Here is an 18,783-nt window from a genome sequence, read left to right on the forward strand (position 1 = left end):
AAAAAGCAGACTCACAGATATAGAGAACTAGTGGTTACAGTGGGGAGGGGGAAAGGGAAGAGATAGATAGGGGTTGGGGATTAAGTGGGTCAAACTACCATGAATAAAATAAATAAGCTGCAAGGACATATTGTACATCACAGGGAATATAGCCAGTATTTTATAATAACTATAAATGGAATATAACCTTTAAAAATTGAAAATCACTATGCTGTATACCTGAAACTCCTGTAATGTTGTACATCAGTTCAGTTCAGTTCAGTTCAGTTGATCAGTCATGTCTGAATCTTTGCAACCCCATGAATCGCAGCACACCAGGCCTCCCTGTCCATCACCAACTCCCGGAGTTCACTCAGACTCACGTCCATCCAGTCAGTGATGCCATCCAGCCATCTCATCCTCGGTTGTCCCCTTCTCCTCCTGCCCCCAATCCCTCCCAGCATCAGAGTCTTTTCCAATGAGTTAACTCTTCACATGAGGTGGTCAAAGTACTGGAGCTTCAGCTTTAGCATCATTCCTTCCAAAGAAATCCCAGGGCTGATCTCCTTCAGAATGGACTGGTTGGATCGCCTTGCCGTCCTAGGGACTCTCAAAAGTCTTCTCCAACACCACAGTTCGAACACATCAGTTCTTTGGCGCTCAGCCTTCTTCACAGTCCAACTGTCACATCCATACATGACCTCAGGAAAAACCACAGCCTTGACTAGACGGACCTTAGTCGGCAAAGTAATATCTCTGCTTTTCAATATGCTATCTAGGTTGGTCATAACTTTCATTCCAAGGAGTAAGCGTCTTTTAATTTCATGGCTGCAGTCACCATCTGCAGTGATTTTGGAGCCCCCCAAAATAAAGTCTGACACTGTTTCCACTGTTTCCCCATCTATTTCCCATGAAGTGATGGGACCAGATGCCATGATCTTCATTTTCTGAATGTTGAGCTTTAAGCCAACTTTTTCACTCTCCTCTTTCACTTTCATCAAGAGGCTTTTTAGTTCCTCTCCAGTCTAGCGTTTCTCATGAGTTGTACATCAACTATATGTCAATTAAAAAAATTCAGATTCCTGTGAATGCTGAATCAGGAAGTCTGGGGTGTGTATGCAATGGGGTTGAGTGATGGAAAGGAACATACATTTTTACCAAGTCCTCCAGATGATCTCTTTGCTCTTCTGAACCTCTCTGAGCACAGGATCATTCTGTTCCCTGGAGTTCTTCCTGCTGAATCATTTCTCATCTGCTCTCGAGGTCTTCAGTCTGGTTATGTCCACCATTGTCTGGGCTCAGTATATGGGCCTTGGCTTGAATCCAAACAATGATTACATCAAATAATTATATTAAATACTTGTCTTTAGTGGCTAGAGTTGTGAAGAATATAGAATAAACATGGCTTTGATATTTTTAAAAGCCAAGCTATATAATTATAGAGCATAACATTTGAACTATACTTATAATCTCTCAATGAAAGTTTAAAAAATAGGTTATATTTGGCTCTAGATTCTGTTAAGGACTGGCTTAACCAGCCCCATTTAGGGGTGCTCCAAAGCCGCCTCTATGGGTTAGTTAAATATGTGATTACAGTACTGAGGATATTTCAGCATTTAGTCAGCCTAAAAGACTCTATAATAGTCAAAGAGAAATTAAGTTTAACTGATAAAATTGTGGAGTTTGTTTGTTTTTGAACATTTAGTAGCATGAACAGTGAATGCAATATATGTAAGAAATAGACTCTGTATAGGAACTAACAGTAGGCAAAAATCCAATAGTCATATACTACTTTGTGTACTCAGGACTGTATTATTTTTTCTTTTCCTCTTTTTAAAAAGCAGGTTTATTAATATATGATTTACATAACATAGAACTCACCCATGTGAAGTATACAATCCAGTGGTTTTTAGATATTCTGTCCCTAAGAACAATGTGAACCACATCTCCAGTGGGGGTGGGGTGGGGTGAGGAATTAAAATCAAAAGGTAATTGGGATTTTGAGAGTCTTCCTAGTTGCTGTTAAAAACACATCACATGAAAGTGTCAAGCTTTTGGCTCAGATTAATTCTTTGGTATAGATTTCTTTCCTCCTTTGTTTTGCTTCGGTAAGAGGGGCTGTGAATCTTTCAAAAGACCACAGGAATTCCTAAAACTTTTGCTGTTGTTTTAAAATTTGAGATGATCATCCCGAAGTACATTATTCGGTGGTAAAATCTGAAAAAGACCAAATTTAATTTTTTTTATAGGAAAAATGTTGAAGTGGTTGAAGGGAATTGGAGAAATAGTAAACAAAACTTGGAAAGAAAATCTACCACCTTTCTTGAATTGAACCACCATAAAGAAGAACCTTGTTCGGCTTAGCTATTTTCTTTTCTCCTTGTCTTATCATTATTATTAACAAGTTCAGATGGAGATGTACCCATATTTGTAAATGATTTCTATGCTGTCATACAAAGAAAGAAAACTGGTAGCTTTTAAATAGAACTTTTAAGGAAATAGAAATATTTTTTATTGTAAGTCTGAGAAAGATAGAGATGGGGAATGCTCCTCTTTTCTTTTTTCTATGAAAACAATCATAGAGTGCTTGGAATATGACAAAATTTCAGTTGATATTGTTCTTACCTTTTATGTCTTTTCTGTCAAGTGACCCACCAATGAATGCCACATTTAGAATCCTTTTAACCTCTAATCTTTAATACAGCTTGCTCCTGAGACGAAGGCTGTCATTCATTGGATTATGGATATTCCTTTTGTGCTCTCTGCCAATCTTCATGGAGGAGATCTTGTGGCCAATTATCCATATGATGAGACGCGGAGTGGTAGGTGTTCTTCCTGTTTCTCTAATTAATTCAAGGTTTACAATTACTTTACAAGGGTTTATTGAATGATTTCTGTGGTATTCTTTTAAGGAACTGATTGTTCAGTGATTTTGCCTATATAAATACATCTGCTGAACTGGAATATCCTCTGTTTCATGTGGCACTGCCATATATCTGGCAAAAAAAGACTGTAATTAAAAAAAATTAAATGAAGAGAAACATAATCACTTAGGTAAGAGAAAGGGAAAAAACAGAAGTTGTGAACTTGGGTAACTCTTGGAATCTGGTAAATGGAGGAATAATGGATCTATGTAGCTTTATGTACAAGACAGCTTAAAACTGAAGGCAAACTTTTAGAACTCCATCAGGGGCCCATGAATATCTCTGCGTGTGCATTCACACTTATTATGCATTCACACTTCTACAATTGGAAGTGTTTCTTGGTGGTGTCAGGGAGAAGAAGTGATGCTTTGATTTTATTTAACTAGTTTTAGCTGCACTCAATATGCCAGCAAATTTGGAAAACTCAGCAGTGGCCACAAGACCGGAAAAGGTCAGCTTTCATTGCAATCCCAAAGAAAGGCAATGCCAAAGAATGCTCAAACTACTGCCACAGTTGCACTCATCTCACATGCTAGTAAAGTAATGCTCAAAATTCTCCAACTCAGGCTTCAGCAATATGTGAACCGTGAACTTCCAGATGTTCAAGCTGGTTTTAGAAAAGGCAGAGGAACCAGAGATCAAATTACCATCATCTGCTGGATCATGGGAAAAGCAAGAGAATTCCAGAAAAACATCTATTTATGCTTTATTGACTATGCCAAAGCCTTTGACTGTGTGGATCACAATAAACTGTGGAAAATTCTGAAAGAATTGGGAATACCAGACCACCTGACCTGCCTCTTGAGAAATCTGTATGCAGTTAGAACTGGACATGGAACAACAGACTGGTTCCAAATAGGAAAAGGAGTACGTCAAGGCTGTATATTGTCACCCTGCTTATTTAACTTATATGCAGAGTACATCATGAGAAACGCTGGACTGGAAGAAACACAAGCTGGAATCAAGATTGTCGGGAGAAATATCAATAACCTCAGATATGCAGATGACACCAGTCTTATGGCAGAAAGTGAAGAGGAACTAAAAAGCCTCTTGACGAAAGTGAAAGAGGAGAGTGGAAAAGTTGGCTTAAAGCTCAACATTCAGAAAATGAAGATCATGGCATCTGGTCCCATCACTTCATGGGAAATAGATGGGGAAACATTGGAAACAGTGTCAGACTTTATTTTTGGGGGCTCCAAAATCACTGCAGATGGTGATTGCAGCCATGAAATTAAAAGACGCTTACTCCTTGGAATGAAAGTTATGACCAACGTAGATAGCATATTCAAAAGCAAAGATATTACTTTGCCAACTAAGGTCCATCTAGTCGAGGCTATGGTTTTTCCAGTAGTCATGTATGGGTGTGAGAGTTGGACTGCGAAGAAGGCTGAACACCGAAGATTTGATGTGTTTGAACTGTGGTGTTGGAGAAGATTCTTGAGACTGCAAGGAGATCCAACCAGTCCATTATGAAGGAGATCAACCCTGGGATTTCTTTGGAAGGAATGATGCTAAAGCTGAAACTCCAGTACTTTGACCACCTCATGTGAAGTGTTGACTCATTGGAAAAGACTCTGATGCTGGGAGGGATTGGGGGCAGGCGGAGAAGGGGACGACTGAGGATGAGATGGCTGGATGGCATCACTAACTCGATGAATGTGAATCTGAGTCAACTCCAGGAGTTGATGATGGACAGGGAGGCCTGGTGTGCTGCGATTCATGGGGTCGCAAAGAGTCGGACACTACTGAGCGACTGGACTGAACTAAACTAGTTATAGCTAATCTTTAGACACAGCAAACTTTAGCCAGATAGATATTCTCAGCTTAATTTTTGTTGTTTCAAGAAATTACCTACTTTGTTTTTTTTTTTTTTTTAAGAAATTACCTACTTTGAATCAATTTTCAGGAGACTTTGAAGAGTTAGGTTTTTGTAATACAGGATATTGTTGTTCAGCCTCTAAGTCATGTCTGATTCTTTGTGACCCTATGGACTGCAGCATGCCAGGTTTCCCTGTCCTTCACTGTTTCCCGGGAGTTTGCTCAAATTCATATCCATTGAGTTGGAGATACCATCCAACCATCTCATCCTGTGTCATCCCCTACTCCTCCTGGCCTCAGTCTTTCTTAGCACCAGAGTCTTTTCTAGTGAGTCAGCTCTTCGCATCAGGTAGCCAAAGTATTGGAGCTTCAGCTTCAGCATCAGTGTTTCCAATGAATATTTAGTGTTGATTTCCTTTAGGATTCACTGGGTTGACCTTCTTGCTGTCCAAGGAACTCTTGAGAGTCTTCTCCAGCACCACAATTTGAAAGCACCAACACAGGAAACTTGAAATTTAGACTTAATGGTTTGTCAATAGCTGGGAAATTTAAAGACTGGCATATTTGATAATACAGAATAAGAATACAGTGTACCAAAATAGATGCTATTTATTTCAGTAGTAGGAGGTTTTTAAAAACTGTAAATTCAGATACTGAAAAATATGTATGACAGTGGTTCACAGTGCCTAGTGGATTTGTACAGGTGCAATTTATAAATTAAAAATTTTAACAATGGAATCTCCTTACTGTCTTCCCAAGTCCACTTTACTAGGTGCTTATCTCTTTTCTTGTGAAGCTTTCAATTCACTAGAAGAAAGTACATTCTACTCAATTTTTACTTTGCAGTATCAGCAGTGGGCCTTATAAAACCTGAAAGAAAACTAAGTGTAATTGTTGAGTACTTAAGCCTTCACTCCTTTCCCATAGTGATGTAGCTAAAAATGCATCAGCAGGAGATCAACACTGAATCAGTCTTCAGAAAACATGCAGTACTAGTTGGTTTGTGTCAGTTTCCTTAGTGTTGTGGCTTTATTTTCCAGGTAGTGCTCACGAATACAGCTTCTGCCCAGATGATGACGTCTTCCAAAGCTTAGCTCGGGCATACTCATCCTTCAACCCCCCTATGTCGGACCCAGATCGGCCCCCATGTCGCAAGAATGATGATGACAGCAGCTTTGTAGAAGGAACGACCAATGGCGCTGCATGGTACAGCGTGCCTGGAGGTGAGTTTCCCTTTCACTCTTCATGTGAATAGTGACTTTTAAAAAATAATTACCATTTATATTTAGCTTTTGAACTGTGGTGTGGGAGAAGACTCTTGAGAGTCTCTTGGATTGCAAGGAGATCCAACCAGTCAACCCTAAAGGAAATCAGTCTTGAATACTTATTAGAAGGACTGATGCTGAAGCTGAAACTCCAATAATTTGGCCACGTGATGAGAAGAACCGACTCATTGGAAAAGACCCTGATGCTGGGAAAGATTGAAGGCAGGAGGAGAAGGGAACGACAGAGGATGAGATTGTTGAATTTGAGATGTAGAAGAGATGTAGGAAAGGAACTGAAGATATCCACTGGGAAAATTCAAATTGAACACTGTTAATTACCCTAGTTTTCAAATTCTGGCCTTATTAAACAAGATATCATCATGATTATATGTTAGTCATGCTTTGCCATATGTAAATGTATATTTTAGAGGGCTGGCTTTGGCCTTTAGTATATCTTGGTTCATATACCTTTTGTTTTTATTTAGTAAGTTCCACTTCATATAGGATGTTTATTTTGTATTCATTAATGCAGTAAGTACTATTATCAGTTCAGAAAGCGCTACACATTTTATTGAGTCTGGACATGGAAAAACTCACCTCAGCACAGCTGGAAGAAGCAGTTCTAGACATCAAGGCAGCTCTTATGGCTCTCTGCTCGAGTGTAAACTTTGAAGAGCTCTCACTTTTCTGGCTACCTCCATCACTCACAGTTGTGTAGCATCACCTTTACCAAGGACAAAGAGTGAAATGTAAAGATACCGCTTTTTTCCTCAGCCTAAGAACAATTTTCTGTGGCCCACCTGAAAAGAAAAGTGAAAAGAGAATTAGGACAGTAGCAGTAGTGGCTAACTATAGGACTTGGTTTGTTCAATATGCTTTTTTTTGGGTTGAATTATGCCCTGATAAACATATTCTTTCAGATATTTTTCTTTCTTATATGTGCTTATCTTGTTTTATTTAAAATTGAGGTAGTTGATGTAAAGTATTATGTAAGTTACAGGTGTACAACATAGTGATTCAGAAGTTTTAAAGGTTGTACTCAATTTCTTTGTGTTCAATTGCTCAGTTATATCTAACTATGTGTGACACCATGGACTGTAGCCCGCCAGGCTCTTCTATCCATATGATTTTTTCAGGCAGGGATATTGGAGTGGGTCGCCATATAAAATATTGGCTATCTTCCCTATGCTATATATCCTTGTAGCTTATTTATTTTATATGTAATAATTTGTACCTCTGCTGCACTCAATAAGTTAAATAATGACGGTGACAATATACAGCCTAGACATACTCCTTTTCCTATTTGGAACCAGTCTGTTGTCCCATGTCCAGTTCTAATTGTTGCTTCCTGACCAGCATATAGGTTTCTCAAGAGGCAGGTCAGGTGGTCTGGTATTCCCATCTCTCTCAGAATTTTCCACAGTTTATTGTGATCCACACAGTCAAAGGCTTTGGCATAGTCAATAAAGCAGAAATAGATGTTTTTCTAGAACTCTCTTGCTTTTTTGATGATTCAGTGGATGTTGGCAATTTGATCTCTGGTTCCTCTGCAATTTCAAAAATCAGCTTGAACATCTGGAAGTTCATGGTTCATGTATTACTGAAGCCTGGGTTGGAGAATTCTGAGCAATTATGCAGAGTATATCATGAGACATGCTGGACTGGAAGAAGCACAAGCTGGAATCAAGATTGCCAGGAGAAATATCAATAACCTCATATATGCAGATAATACCTCTCTTATGGCAGAAAGTGAAGAGGGACTAAAAAGCCTCTTGATGAAAGTGAAAGAGGAGAGTGAAAAAGTTGGCTTAAAGCTCAACATTCAGAAAATGAAGCTCATGGCATCTGGTCACATCACTTCATGGGAAATAGATGGGGAAACAGTGGAAGCAGTGTCAAACTTTTATTTTTTCACTTGAATTTGCTTTTTGTCTAACATCATTTCTATAGTCTAAAATAAATATAAAATAAAGAGCAAGTAATGTCATTAGCAAAAAACATAAAGCTAGATATTGTGCAGTAAAATGATGTATAACACAACCACATTTATTTAAGAATGTATTCCAGTATCAAATGACAAAGTTCAACAATGCAAAACCACACTTTTGCACTAATCTAATACTTTTGGTATCATGGCCCCCAAATTTAGTTAAGACCAATGTTGGGAGCTTTTTTCTCTGTTTCCTTCTAGGAGCTTTACAGTTCAAAGTCTTGAATTTAATCCTTTAACCCATTTTAAATTAATTTTTGTATAAGATAAAAGTCCCATTTGTTGCTTTTATAGGTATGTATCAAGTTTTCCCAAAGCTTTTTATTAAAGAGACTATCTTATTTCCATTGAGCATTCTTGGCTCTGTTGTCAAATATTCAGTTCATTTCAGTTCGGTCGCTCAGTCATGTCCGACTGTTTGCGACCCCATGAATTGCAGCACGCCAGGCCTCCCTGTCAATCACCAGCTCCCGGAGTTCACCCAAACTCATGTACATGGAGTCGGTGATGCCATCCAGCCATCTCATCCTCTGTCATCCCCTTCTCCTCCTGCCCTGAATCCCTCCCAGCATCAGTCTTTTCCAATGAGTCAACTCTTCGCATGAGGTGGCCAAAGTATTGGAGTTTCAGCTTTAGCATCAGTCCTTCCAAAGAACACCCAGGACTGATCTCCTTAGTTGGCTGTATACATCAGGGTTTATTTCTGGGCTCAGTCTTGATTTTGTTTAGTATATGTGTCTGTTTTTATGCTGATACCAAACTGCTTTGTTTATTATAGTTTGGTAGTATGTTTTGCAGTGCGGGCAGCCTGGGTTCGATCACTGGGTTGGGAAGATCCCCTGGAGTAGGAAATGGCTACCCACTCCAGTATTCTTGCCTGGAGAATTCCATGGACAGAGGAACCTGGTTGGCTACAGTCCATGGGGTTGTAGAGTTGGACATGACTGAGTGACTAACACTTTCACTTGTCACTTGAAATAAGGAAGTTCTTATTTTTCATTTGTTCTTTTTTTTTCAAGGTTGTTTTGGCTATTCAGTATCTTTTGTGTTTCTATATGCATTTTAGGATTTTTTCCCACTAGCTTTGTGAAAAACGTCATTGGGATTTTGATAGGAATTGTATTCAATCTATAGATAGTTTGAGTGCTATGGATATTTTAACAGTATTAAATTTACGAACATGGGATATCTTTCCATTATCATTGTACGTTCTTTCATTTCTTTCTTTCTTTTTTTTTAATCATTGTCTTATAGTTTTCTTTGTTTAGCTCTTTCATCTCCTTGGTTAAAGTTGTTCCTAAGTATTTTATTGTTTTTGTTGCTATTGTAAGTGAGATTGATTTCTTTATATGTATGTTGGATAGTTTTTTGTTAGCAGATAGAAATGTAACTTATCTTTGTATGTTGATTTGGTATCCTGAGACTTTAATGAATTATTTTATTAGTCCAAATAGTTGTGTGTGTGTGTGTGTGTGTGTGTGTGTGTGTGTGTGCTTGGTAGTCTCTAGGGTTTTCTATATATAAAGTCATATCATTACAGACAGATAATTTTACTTCTTCCTTTCTAACGTGTGTCTCTTATTTATTATCTTTGCCTCATTTCTCTGGATAGGACTTCTAACACTATATTGAATAGGAATGGTGAGAGTAGGCTTCCTTGTCTTGTTCTTGATCTTAAAGGAGAAGCTTTAAATCTTTCAACACTGAGTATGTTAGTTGTGGAATTGTCATATATGGACTTTACTATGTTAAGGTATGTTCCTTTTCTACCCAACCTGTTAAGAGTTTTTATCATTAAAACATGCTGAATTTTTTCAGGTGATTTTTCTTCATATTTTGAAATGATCATTTAACTTTTATCTTTCATTCTATTAATGCAGTATATTTGTTGATTAGTCTTTGTTGAACCATCCTTGCATCCTAGGGATAAATTTCACTTGGTCATGGTGTATGATGTTTTTTATGTGCTGTTGAATTCAATTTGCTAATTTTTGTTGAGAATTTTTGCATCTTTATTCATCATGATAATTAGCCAGCCTGTAATTTCTTTTTCTGTAGTATCCTTATCTAGCTTTGAAATCAGCATTATGCTGGACTTGTAAAAAAAAGTTTGAGAGTGTTCCCTTCTCTTCAGTTTTTTTGGAAAATTTTGATGAGGATTGATGTGAATTCTTCTTTAAATGTTTGGTAGAATTCACCAGTGAAACCTTCTGGTTCTGGGCTTTTCTTTTTGGAAAGTTTTTGATTACTGATTCAATTTCCCTACTAGTAATTGATTTGTTTTGATTTTCTGTTTCTTCCTGGTTCAGTCTGGTAAGTTGTATGATTCTGGGAATGTATCCATTTCTTCTAGGTTGTCCAGTTGTTGGCTTATAATTGTTCACAGTCTTTTATGATCCTTTGCATTTCTATAGTATCAGTTGAAATTTTTCCCCTTTCTTTTATTCTTGGTAAGTCTAACTAAAGCTTTGTCTGTTTTATCTTTTCAAAAACCAGTCATGTGTACCCATGGCTGATTCATGTCGATGTGTGGCAAAAAAAATCACAATATTGTAAAGTAATTATTCTCCAATTAAAATAAATAAATAAATAAAACCATAAGAAAAAAAAAACAGTCCTTAGATTTATATTTTCTATTGTTATCCCTGCCTCTATTTCGTTTATTTCTGCTTTGATCCTTATTATTCCCATCCTCCTGCAACTTTGTGCTTGATTTGTTCATTTTCTAGTTTTTTAAAGTGTAAGAGCAAATAATTTATTTTACATATTTCTTTTTTCTTTAAATGTGAGCATTTGTCATAATGAGCTTCTTTCTTAGGATTGCTTTTGCTACATCTCATAAGTTTTGGTAGGTTGTGTTACTGTTTTCATTTGTTCAAGATATTTTGGTTTCCCTTTGACTTGTTCAAGAGTGTGTTGTTTACTTTTCTACATGTTTGTGAATTTTCTAGTTTTTCTCTTGTTATGATTTCTAGTTCTGTACCATTGTGATTGGAAAAGATAGTTGGCATAATTTCAGCCTACTTTAGTCTGCTGAGATTTGTTTTGTGACCTATGATATGATCTCTCCTAGAGAATGTTCCATGTATGCTTGAGAAGAATGTTTATTCTGCAGCTGTTGAATGGTTTGTTCTGTATGGCTATTCAGTTCAGTTCAGTTCAGTTCAGTCACTCAGTCGTGTCCGACTCTTTGCGACCCCATGAATCGCAGCACGCCAGGCCTCCCTGTCCGTCACCAACTCCCGGAGTTCACTCAGACTCACGTCCATCGAGTCAGTGATGCCATCCAGCCATCTCATCCTCGGTTGTCCCCTTCTCCTCCCACCCTCAATCCCTCCCAGCATCAGAGTCTTTTCCAATGAGTCAACTCTTCGCATGAGGTGGCCAAAGTACTGGAGCTTCAGCTTTAGCATCATTCCTTCCAAAGAAATCCCAGGGTTGATCTCCTTCCGAATGGACTGGTTGAATCTCCTTGCAGTCCAAGGGACTCTCAAGAGTCTTCTCCAACACCACAGTTCAAAAGCGTCAATTCTTTGGTGCTCAGCCTTCTTCACAGTAATATAAAGTATAGTTCAAGGCCAGTTTTTCCTTGCTGAGACTGTATGGATGATCTAGTTATCCATTATTGGAAGTAGGATACTGAAGTCCCCTACTGTTATAGTACCGTAATCATTCCTCTCTTCAGGCCTATTAGTATTTGCTTAATATATTTAGATACTCCAATGTTGAGTGTTTGTGTATTTTTGATAGTTGTATCATCCTTTGATGAATTGACCCATTTATCAAAATATAATGGTATTTGTCTCTTATTACAGTTTTTGGCTTTAACTGTATTTTGTCTGAGAAAAGTACTGCTACCTCTTCTCTCTTCTGGTTTTCATAAGCACTGAATATCTTTTGTCATCTCTTCACTTTGAGCTTATGTGTGTTCTTAAACCTGAAGTGAGTTTCTTGTAGGCACCACATAGTTGGGTCTTGTTTTTTTAAATCTATTCAGCTACTCTATGTCTTTTGATTAAAGAATTTAATTTATTTATATTTAAAATAATTATTTTTTTTATTTTTTTAATTTTAAAATCTTTAATTCTTACATGTGTTCCCAAACATGAACCCCCCTCCCACCTTCCTCCCCATAACATCTCTCTGGGTCATCCCCATGCATAAAATAATTATTGATAGATAAGGCCTTGCCATATTGTTTTTCTGTTTTGAAGTTGCCTTGTTCCTTTCTTCTTCTCTTGCTCTCTTTCTTTGTGAATTGATGATTTTCTACAATGATATGCTTTGATTCTTTTCTCTTTACTGTTTCTGAATAGGTTTTTGCTTTGTGGTTACCATGTGGCTTACATAAAACATCTTATAGTGTAATAGTCCATTTTAGGCTGTCAACAACTTAACTTTGATTGCAAGCAAAAACTTTATCCCACATTTTATGTTTTGATGTCACAATTTACATCTTTCCATTTTGTGTATCTATGAACAGATTATTGTAGCTATACTTATTTTTAATATTTAAAAACTTTATAGTAAAGTGAATAATACACTTTCATATTACAGTACTAGAATATTGTGAATCTGACTATATACTTACCTTTACCAATGTGTTGTATGTTTTTATATGTTTTCATATTACTAATTAAGTCTCTTTGGCACTAAGCTATGTCATCTTAGGGAAGGAGGTAATACAGGTAAAGTGAAACTGTTCCTCTTCCTCACTTCAACGTGTCCAGTCTTGAATCTTTTTCTCCAATAGTGTGCTTTAACTTTTCCATTAGATTCCTGAACTTCCACAAACACATTCTATTCATGGGTAATTGTTAAAATTTGTATTTTGGGGGGGAGGGAAGATAGTAGAAAATTCCTGCTTCACCTTTTTGATGATGTCACTCTCCTGTTGTCTTTGAAGTTGATTCCAGCACTGTGGAATGTGGCTGATACTTGCTTTAGGACTATACAACAGCAATGTATTACACTAAATGACTGTTTAAGAACCTGAGAGAATTTGTGCTTGTGTAGTGGTAACTATCCCCCAAGTATGTTGTTCCTTCTCATATAGTAGGTGATTTCATTGGCAATTTTCCACAGTCTCCTCAAGATGCATGGATTGGTACAGTTTTTACCTAGCTGTCAGCAGAACAGTTGGTGTGGGTTCTAGTCACCACATGCATATTTTAACTTTTCATTTGGTGTTTTGGCAGGAATGCAAGATTTCAATTACCTCAGCAGCAACTGCTTTGAGATTACTGTGGAGCTTAGCTGTGAAAAGTTTCCACCTGAAGAGACTTTGAAGAACTACTGGGAGGATAACAAAAACTCCCTCATTAGCTACATTCATCAGGTAAACCCAGTCTCCAGCATAAAATGGGAGATCTAAGTGCATAATAGTAACCTGGTGCACAATAGTCTCCTAAGAGGATCCCAGACTATATGAATCCACCTGACCCAGAGTGAGAATGCTACATTTGGAAAATGCATCAGTCGTGATTCAAATAGTCTTTCATTTGTAATTGTTTTTTTAGTTCATGAATATTCGCTGAGAACTGATTAAACTGGAATTATGGAAAGGTAGAGTGACACCCTCTCTTCTTTCATATTGCATTAATCAAGGGCAATCCTAGGATACTCCTCTACCCTGATCACCTTGGGTTTGTCAGACAGTCCAGGCAGGACCAAAACTAGAATGAGGTAAATGAGGCACCCAGGATACAAAATTTAATGAGCCATTCACTCCCAGGGTTATGCAGGTGTAGGATCAGCACCTAGGAGTGAAAGTCTCCTTATGCCTCACTTGTCACAGCCCAGACTCAACTGGAGATGAGGTAATGGCAATGATGGGTAAGTTACATATACGGGGCATTAACTCTTTCCCAGGCATTATTCTAAATGCCTTAATGTAGTAATTGATTAATTTAATTGTCACAACTCCATGAGGAAAGTTATATCATCATCAACATCATCTTTTATTCCACCACCATTATCACCCATGAACTAAAAATAAGAAATCAGAAGCACAGAGAAGTTAAACAACTTGTCTGAGTTATTCTGCCAGAATCCAGGCTGTCTAGTTCCAGAATCACCATGCTGTGTTGCCTCTCATGACATAAATTTAGATCTTTAGCAGAGAGTCACTGTACAGAATTTTGGAGAATCTCACCACGGGTCAGAATAAAATACCTACCTGTTCAGACTTGATCCAGGCCAGTTCCCTGTTAACCGCATCCCTCTGTACTAGGTAGAGACCAACACCAGGGGCAGTACTGTTGGGAAAGACCTAAGGACTCTGTTCTTTGCTTGCAGTGCCTTGACAGTTTCACTTTCCATTCTGTATGTGGCCATTTACATCCAAAGTCAGGGAGAGTAATGTTAGTTTCATATATTGGCAGGTAGTATAGACTGATTTTTAAACTAATTTGATATAAACAAATGCTATTGTATAGATAAGTAGCTATTTGCACATACATGTACATATAAAAGGGCTTCCCAGGTGGCATTAGTGGTAAAGAACCTGCTTGCCAATGCAGGAGACATAAGAAATGAAAGTTTGATCCCTGGATCAGGAAGATTCTCTGGAGAAGGGAATGGTGACCCACTCCAGTGTTCTTGCTTGGGAAATTCCAAGGACAGAGGAACCTGGTGGGCTACAGTCCACAGGGTTGCAAAGAATAGGACACTACTGAAGTGACTTAGCTCACACCCACAGGTACATAGAGACATATACACGTGAACCCAATGCATTAAAAATGTGAAATCAGCTTAAGAATTCTTTTACACTTGTCAAGTATCCATGCTGCTGCTGTTAGGTCGCTTCAGTTGTGTCCAACTCTGTGCAACCCCATAGATGGCAGCCCACCAGGCTCCCCCATCACTGGGATTCTCCAGGCAAGAACAATGGAGTGGGTTGCCATTTCCTTCTCCAATGCATGAAAATGAAAAGTCAAAGTGAAGTTGCTCAGTTGTGTCCGACTCTTGGCGACCCCATGGACTGCAGCCTACCAAGCGTCTCTGTCCATGGGATTTTCCAGGCAAGAGTACTGGAGTGGGTTGCCATTGCCTTCTCCACAAGTATCCATGTACCTTACCAAAAGGTATTATCATGGAATAGATACAGTGATGACAGTGATTAAAAAACATCCATTATACAGGATTTGTATCAGTCAATGGAATTAACATAAAAGTGCATGTTAACACAAAAAGATATTTTCAACAACAAAGCTAAAGATAATTAGCTATGTTGATTCTGAAAAAATCTTAGTGGGCACCCTTGTGGAATGTCGTTTGAGGAGAGCTATATTTGGATGGATATTTTAAGAGCAAAATTTAAAAGTAAAGTTGTAGGCTGAGTAAGTAAGATGGGGCTATTTGGTGTGTTCTTTGCTTAGATATCAAAGAATGCTTCCTTAATTCAATACTTTTCATTTTATTTATTTATTTTTACAGCAAAAATTTATTAAGCTTTTATGTCCTAGGCACTCTGGAGAGAGTGTGTTTCATCTTAAGTTCAGATATCAATACCTAACTACAAGAGAGGATGATAAATGTTAACATAAAGAGCAATAGCAGTACACAGAAGGGTCCTTAAGCCAGTGCTGCCAGTTCAGAAAAGGCTTCTTGGAGCTATGTTCTAGGATTCCCTACAGTTGATGTCAGTAAAATTATTATACTGTCAAGAATTAAAAGAAAAAGTTCAGCTGCTATTTAAGTTCTCAGTTGTAATTTATTTATTGTTGACTGTGCTGAATCTTCATTGATGCACATGAACCTTCATTGCCTCACATGAACTTATTCTAGTTGCAGTGAGTGGGGGCTACTCTCTAGTTGTGGTGTGCAAACTTCTTATTGTGGTGTATTCTCTGGTTGCAGAGCATGGGTTCTAGAGTGTGCAAGCTCAGTAGTTGTGGCTCATGGGCTCTAGAGCACAGGCTTAGTAGTTGTGTTGCCCAGGCTCAGTTGCTGTGGTGCATGGTTATGGCATGTGGAATCTTCCTGGACCAGGGGTTGAACCTATGTTCCCTGGATTGGCAGGTGGATTCTTAACCACTAAACTACCAAGGAAGTCCTATCTTAGTGCTTGAGAAAAAATGCACTATAAAACAAAACCCAAATGTGTGCCATCAGAAAGAGTAGAGTGATTGGCATATTTATGGTGGCAGGTGCATTAATTAATCTAAAAGCTGTATCAGTTTACATAAGAATCAGCTCAAAAGAAGAGGGATCAGATGATACAGTCCTGTTTTATGCCTCTTGTAATGAAAATTTGATCTGTCGACAGATCCCTGTGACCCATCCTGGTGTAACATCACTATTATTGTACAGAATGTATGGAAGCAGTAAGATTGGTATTTGCAGTGAACACACACCAGCTTGCCTCAAAGGACACTCCAGATTAGGGAATCAAAGGCTAGTGGAATATCGGTGAAGGCTTCCAGAAGTTCTGTGTTGAAATTGTTTCATGACAGTGGAACAATATGGTGGTGATTAATACTTGAACACTTGGGCCTAAAATCTAATCATTGACTAGTTTTATAACAGATGGAAAATAGGTGATTCCATTCATTTCATTCAGTCACTCAGTCGTGTCTGACTCTTTGTGACCCCAGGGACCGCAGCATGCCAGGTCTCCCTGTCCACCACCAACTCCCGAGGGCTACCCAAACTCATGTCCATTGAGTTGGTGATGCCATCCAAACATCTCATCCTCTGTCATCCCCTTCTCCTCCTGCTATCAATCTTTTCCAGCATCAGGGTCTTTTCAAACGAGTCAGCTCTTTGCATCAGGTGGCCAAAATATCGGAGTTTCAGCTTCAGCATCAGTCCTTCCAATGAATACTCAGGATTGATCTCCTTTAGGGTGGACTGGTTGGATCTCCTTGCAGTCCAAGGGACTTTCAAGAGTCTTCTCCAACACCACAGTTCAAAAGCATCAATTCTTCAGTGCTCAGCTTTCTTTATAGTCCAACTCTCACATCCATACTTGACTACTGAAAAAACCATAGCCTTGACTAGATGGACATTTGTTGGCAAAATAATGTCTCTGCTTTTTAATATGCTGTCTAGGTTGATCATAACTTTCCTTCCAAGGAGCAAGCATCTTTTAATTTCATGGCTGCGATCACCATCTGCATGATTTTGGAGCTAAAATAAAATAAAATAAAATAAAATAAAATAAATAAAGTCAGCCACTGTTTCCCATCTATTTCGCATGAAGTGATGGGACCGGATGCCATGATCTTTCTTTTCTGAATGTTGAGCTTTAAGCCAACTTTTTCACTATCTTCTTTCACTTTCATCAAGAAGCACTTTACTTCTTCTTCACTTTCTGCCATAAGGGTGGCGTCATCTGCATATCAGGTTATTGGTATTTCTCCCTGCAATCTTGGTTGCAGCCTGTGCTTCATCCAGCCCAGGGTTTCTCATGATGTACTCTTCATATAAGTTAAATAAGCAGGGTGACAATATACAGCCTTGACATACTCCTTTTCCTATTTGGAACCAATCTGTTTTTCCATGTCCAGTTCTAACTGTTGCTTCCTGACCTGCATACAGGTTTCTCAAGAGGCACATCAGGTAGTGCCTGATTTTCCACTGTTTTCCACTGTTTATTGTCATCCACACAGTCAAAGGCTTTGGCATAGTCAAGAAAGCAGAAATAGATGTTTTTCTGGAACTCTCTTGCGTTTTCCATGATCCAGCAGATGTTGGCAATTTGATCTCTGGTTCTTCTGCCTTTTCTAAAACCAGCTTGAACATGTGAATGTTCACGGTTCATCTATTGCTGAAGCCTGGCTTGGAGAATTTTGAGCATTACTTTACCAGCATGTAAGATGTGTGCAGTTGTGTAGTAGTTTGAGCATTCTTTGGCATTCCCTTTCTTTGGGATTGGGATGAAAACTGACCTTTTCCAGTCCTGTGGCCACTGCTGAGTTTTCCACATTTGCTGGCATATTGAGTGCAGCACTTTCACAGCATCATCTTTCAGGATTTGAAATAGCTCACCTGGAATTCCATTGATGATTTCTAAGGCCCACTTGAATCCTTCACATTCCAGGATGTCTGGCTCTAGGTGAGTGATCACACCATCGTGATCATTTGAATCATGAAAATCTCTTTTGTACAGTTCCTCTATGTATTCTTGCCACCTCTTCTTAATATCTTCTGCTTCTGTTAGGTCCATACCATTTCTGTCCTTTTACGAGCCCATCTTTGCATGAAACGTTCCCTTGTTATCTCTAATTTTCTTGAAGAGATCTCTAGTCTTTCCCATTTGTTGTTTTCCTCTATTTCTTTGCACTGATCACTGAGGAAGGCTTTCTTATCTCTCCTTGCTCTTCTTTGTAACTCTGCATTCAAATGGGTATATCTTTACTTTTCCCCTTTGCTTTTTGCTTCTCTTCATTTCACAGCTATTTATAAGGCCTCCTCAGGCAGCCATTTTGGTTTTTTTTGCATTTCTTTTCCATGGGGATGGTCTTGATCCCTGTCTCCTGTACAATGTCACGAACCTCCATCTATAGTTCATCAGCACTCTGTCTATCAGATCTAGTCCCTCAAATCTATTTCTAACATCCACTGTATAATTGTAAGGGATTTGATTTAGGTCATACCTGAATGGTCTAGTGGTTTTCCCTACTTTCTCCTATTTAAGTTTGAATACAGCATAAGGAGTTCATGATCTGAACCACAGTCACCTCTGGTCTTGTTTTTGCTGACTGTATAGAGCTTCTCAATCTTTGGCTGCAAAGAATATAATCTATCTGATTTCGGTGTTGGCTATCTGGTGATGTCCATATGTAGTCTTCTTTTCTTGTTG

General features: G+C 38.4%; 1 protein-coding gene across 1 annotated transcript in view; it reads left to right on the top strand.

Annotated features, from left to right (window-relative positions):
- The window catches only part of CPE (carboxypeptidase E), a 144,459-nt gene that overhangs the window by 112,209 nt on the left and 13,467 nt on the right, over positions 1 to 18,783 (top strand). Inside the window, exons 4-6 of the mRNA XM_069556627.1 lie at positions 2,684 to 2,801; positions 5,762 to 5,944; positions 13,175 to 13,314. Coding sequence (XP_069412728.1) covers positions 2,684 to 2,801; positions 5,762 to 5,944; positions 13,175 to 13,314 — 441 coding nt within the window. The remainder of the gene's footprint in view (positions 1 to 2,683; positions 2,802 to 5,761; positions 5,945 to 13,174; positions 13,315 to 18,783) is intronic.

The sequence above is a fragment of the Ovis canadensis genome, chromosome 17, assembly GCF_042477335.2.
Source record: "Ovis canadensis isolate MfBH-ARS-UI-01 breed Bighorn chromosome 17, ARS-UI_OviCan_v2, whole genome shotgun sequence".
NCBI classification, from domain to species: Eukaryota; Metazoa; Chordata; class Mammalia; order Artiodactyla; family Bovidae; genus Ovis; species Ovis canadensis.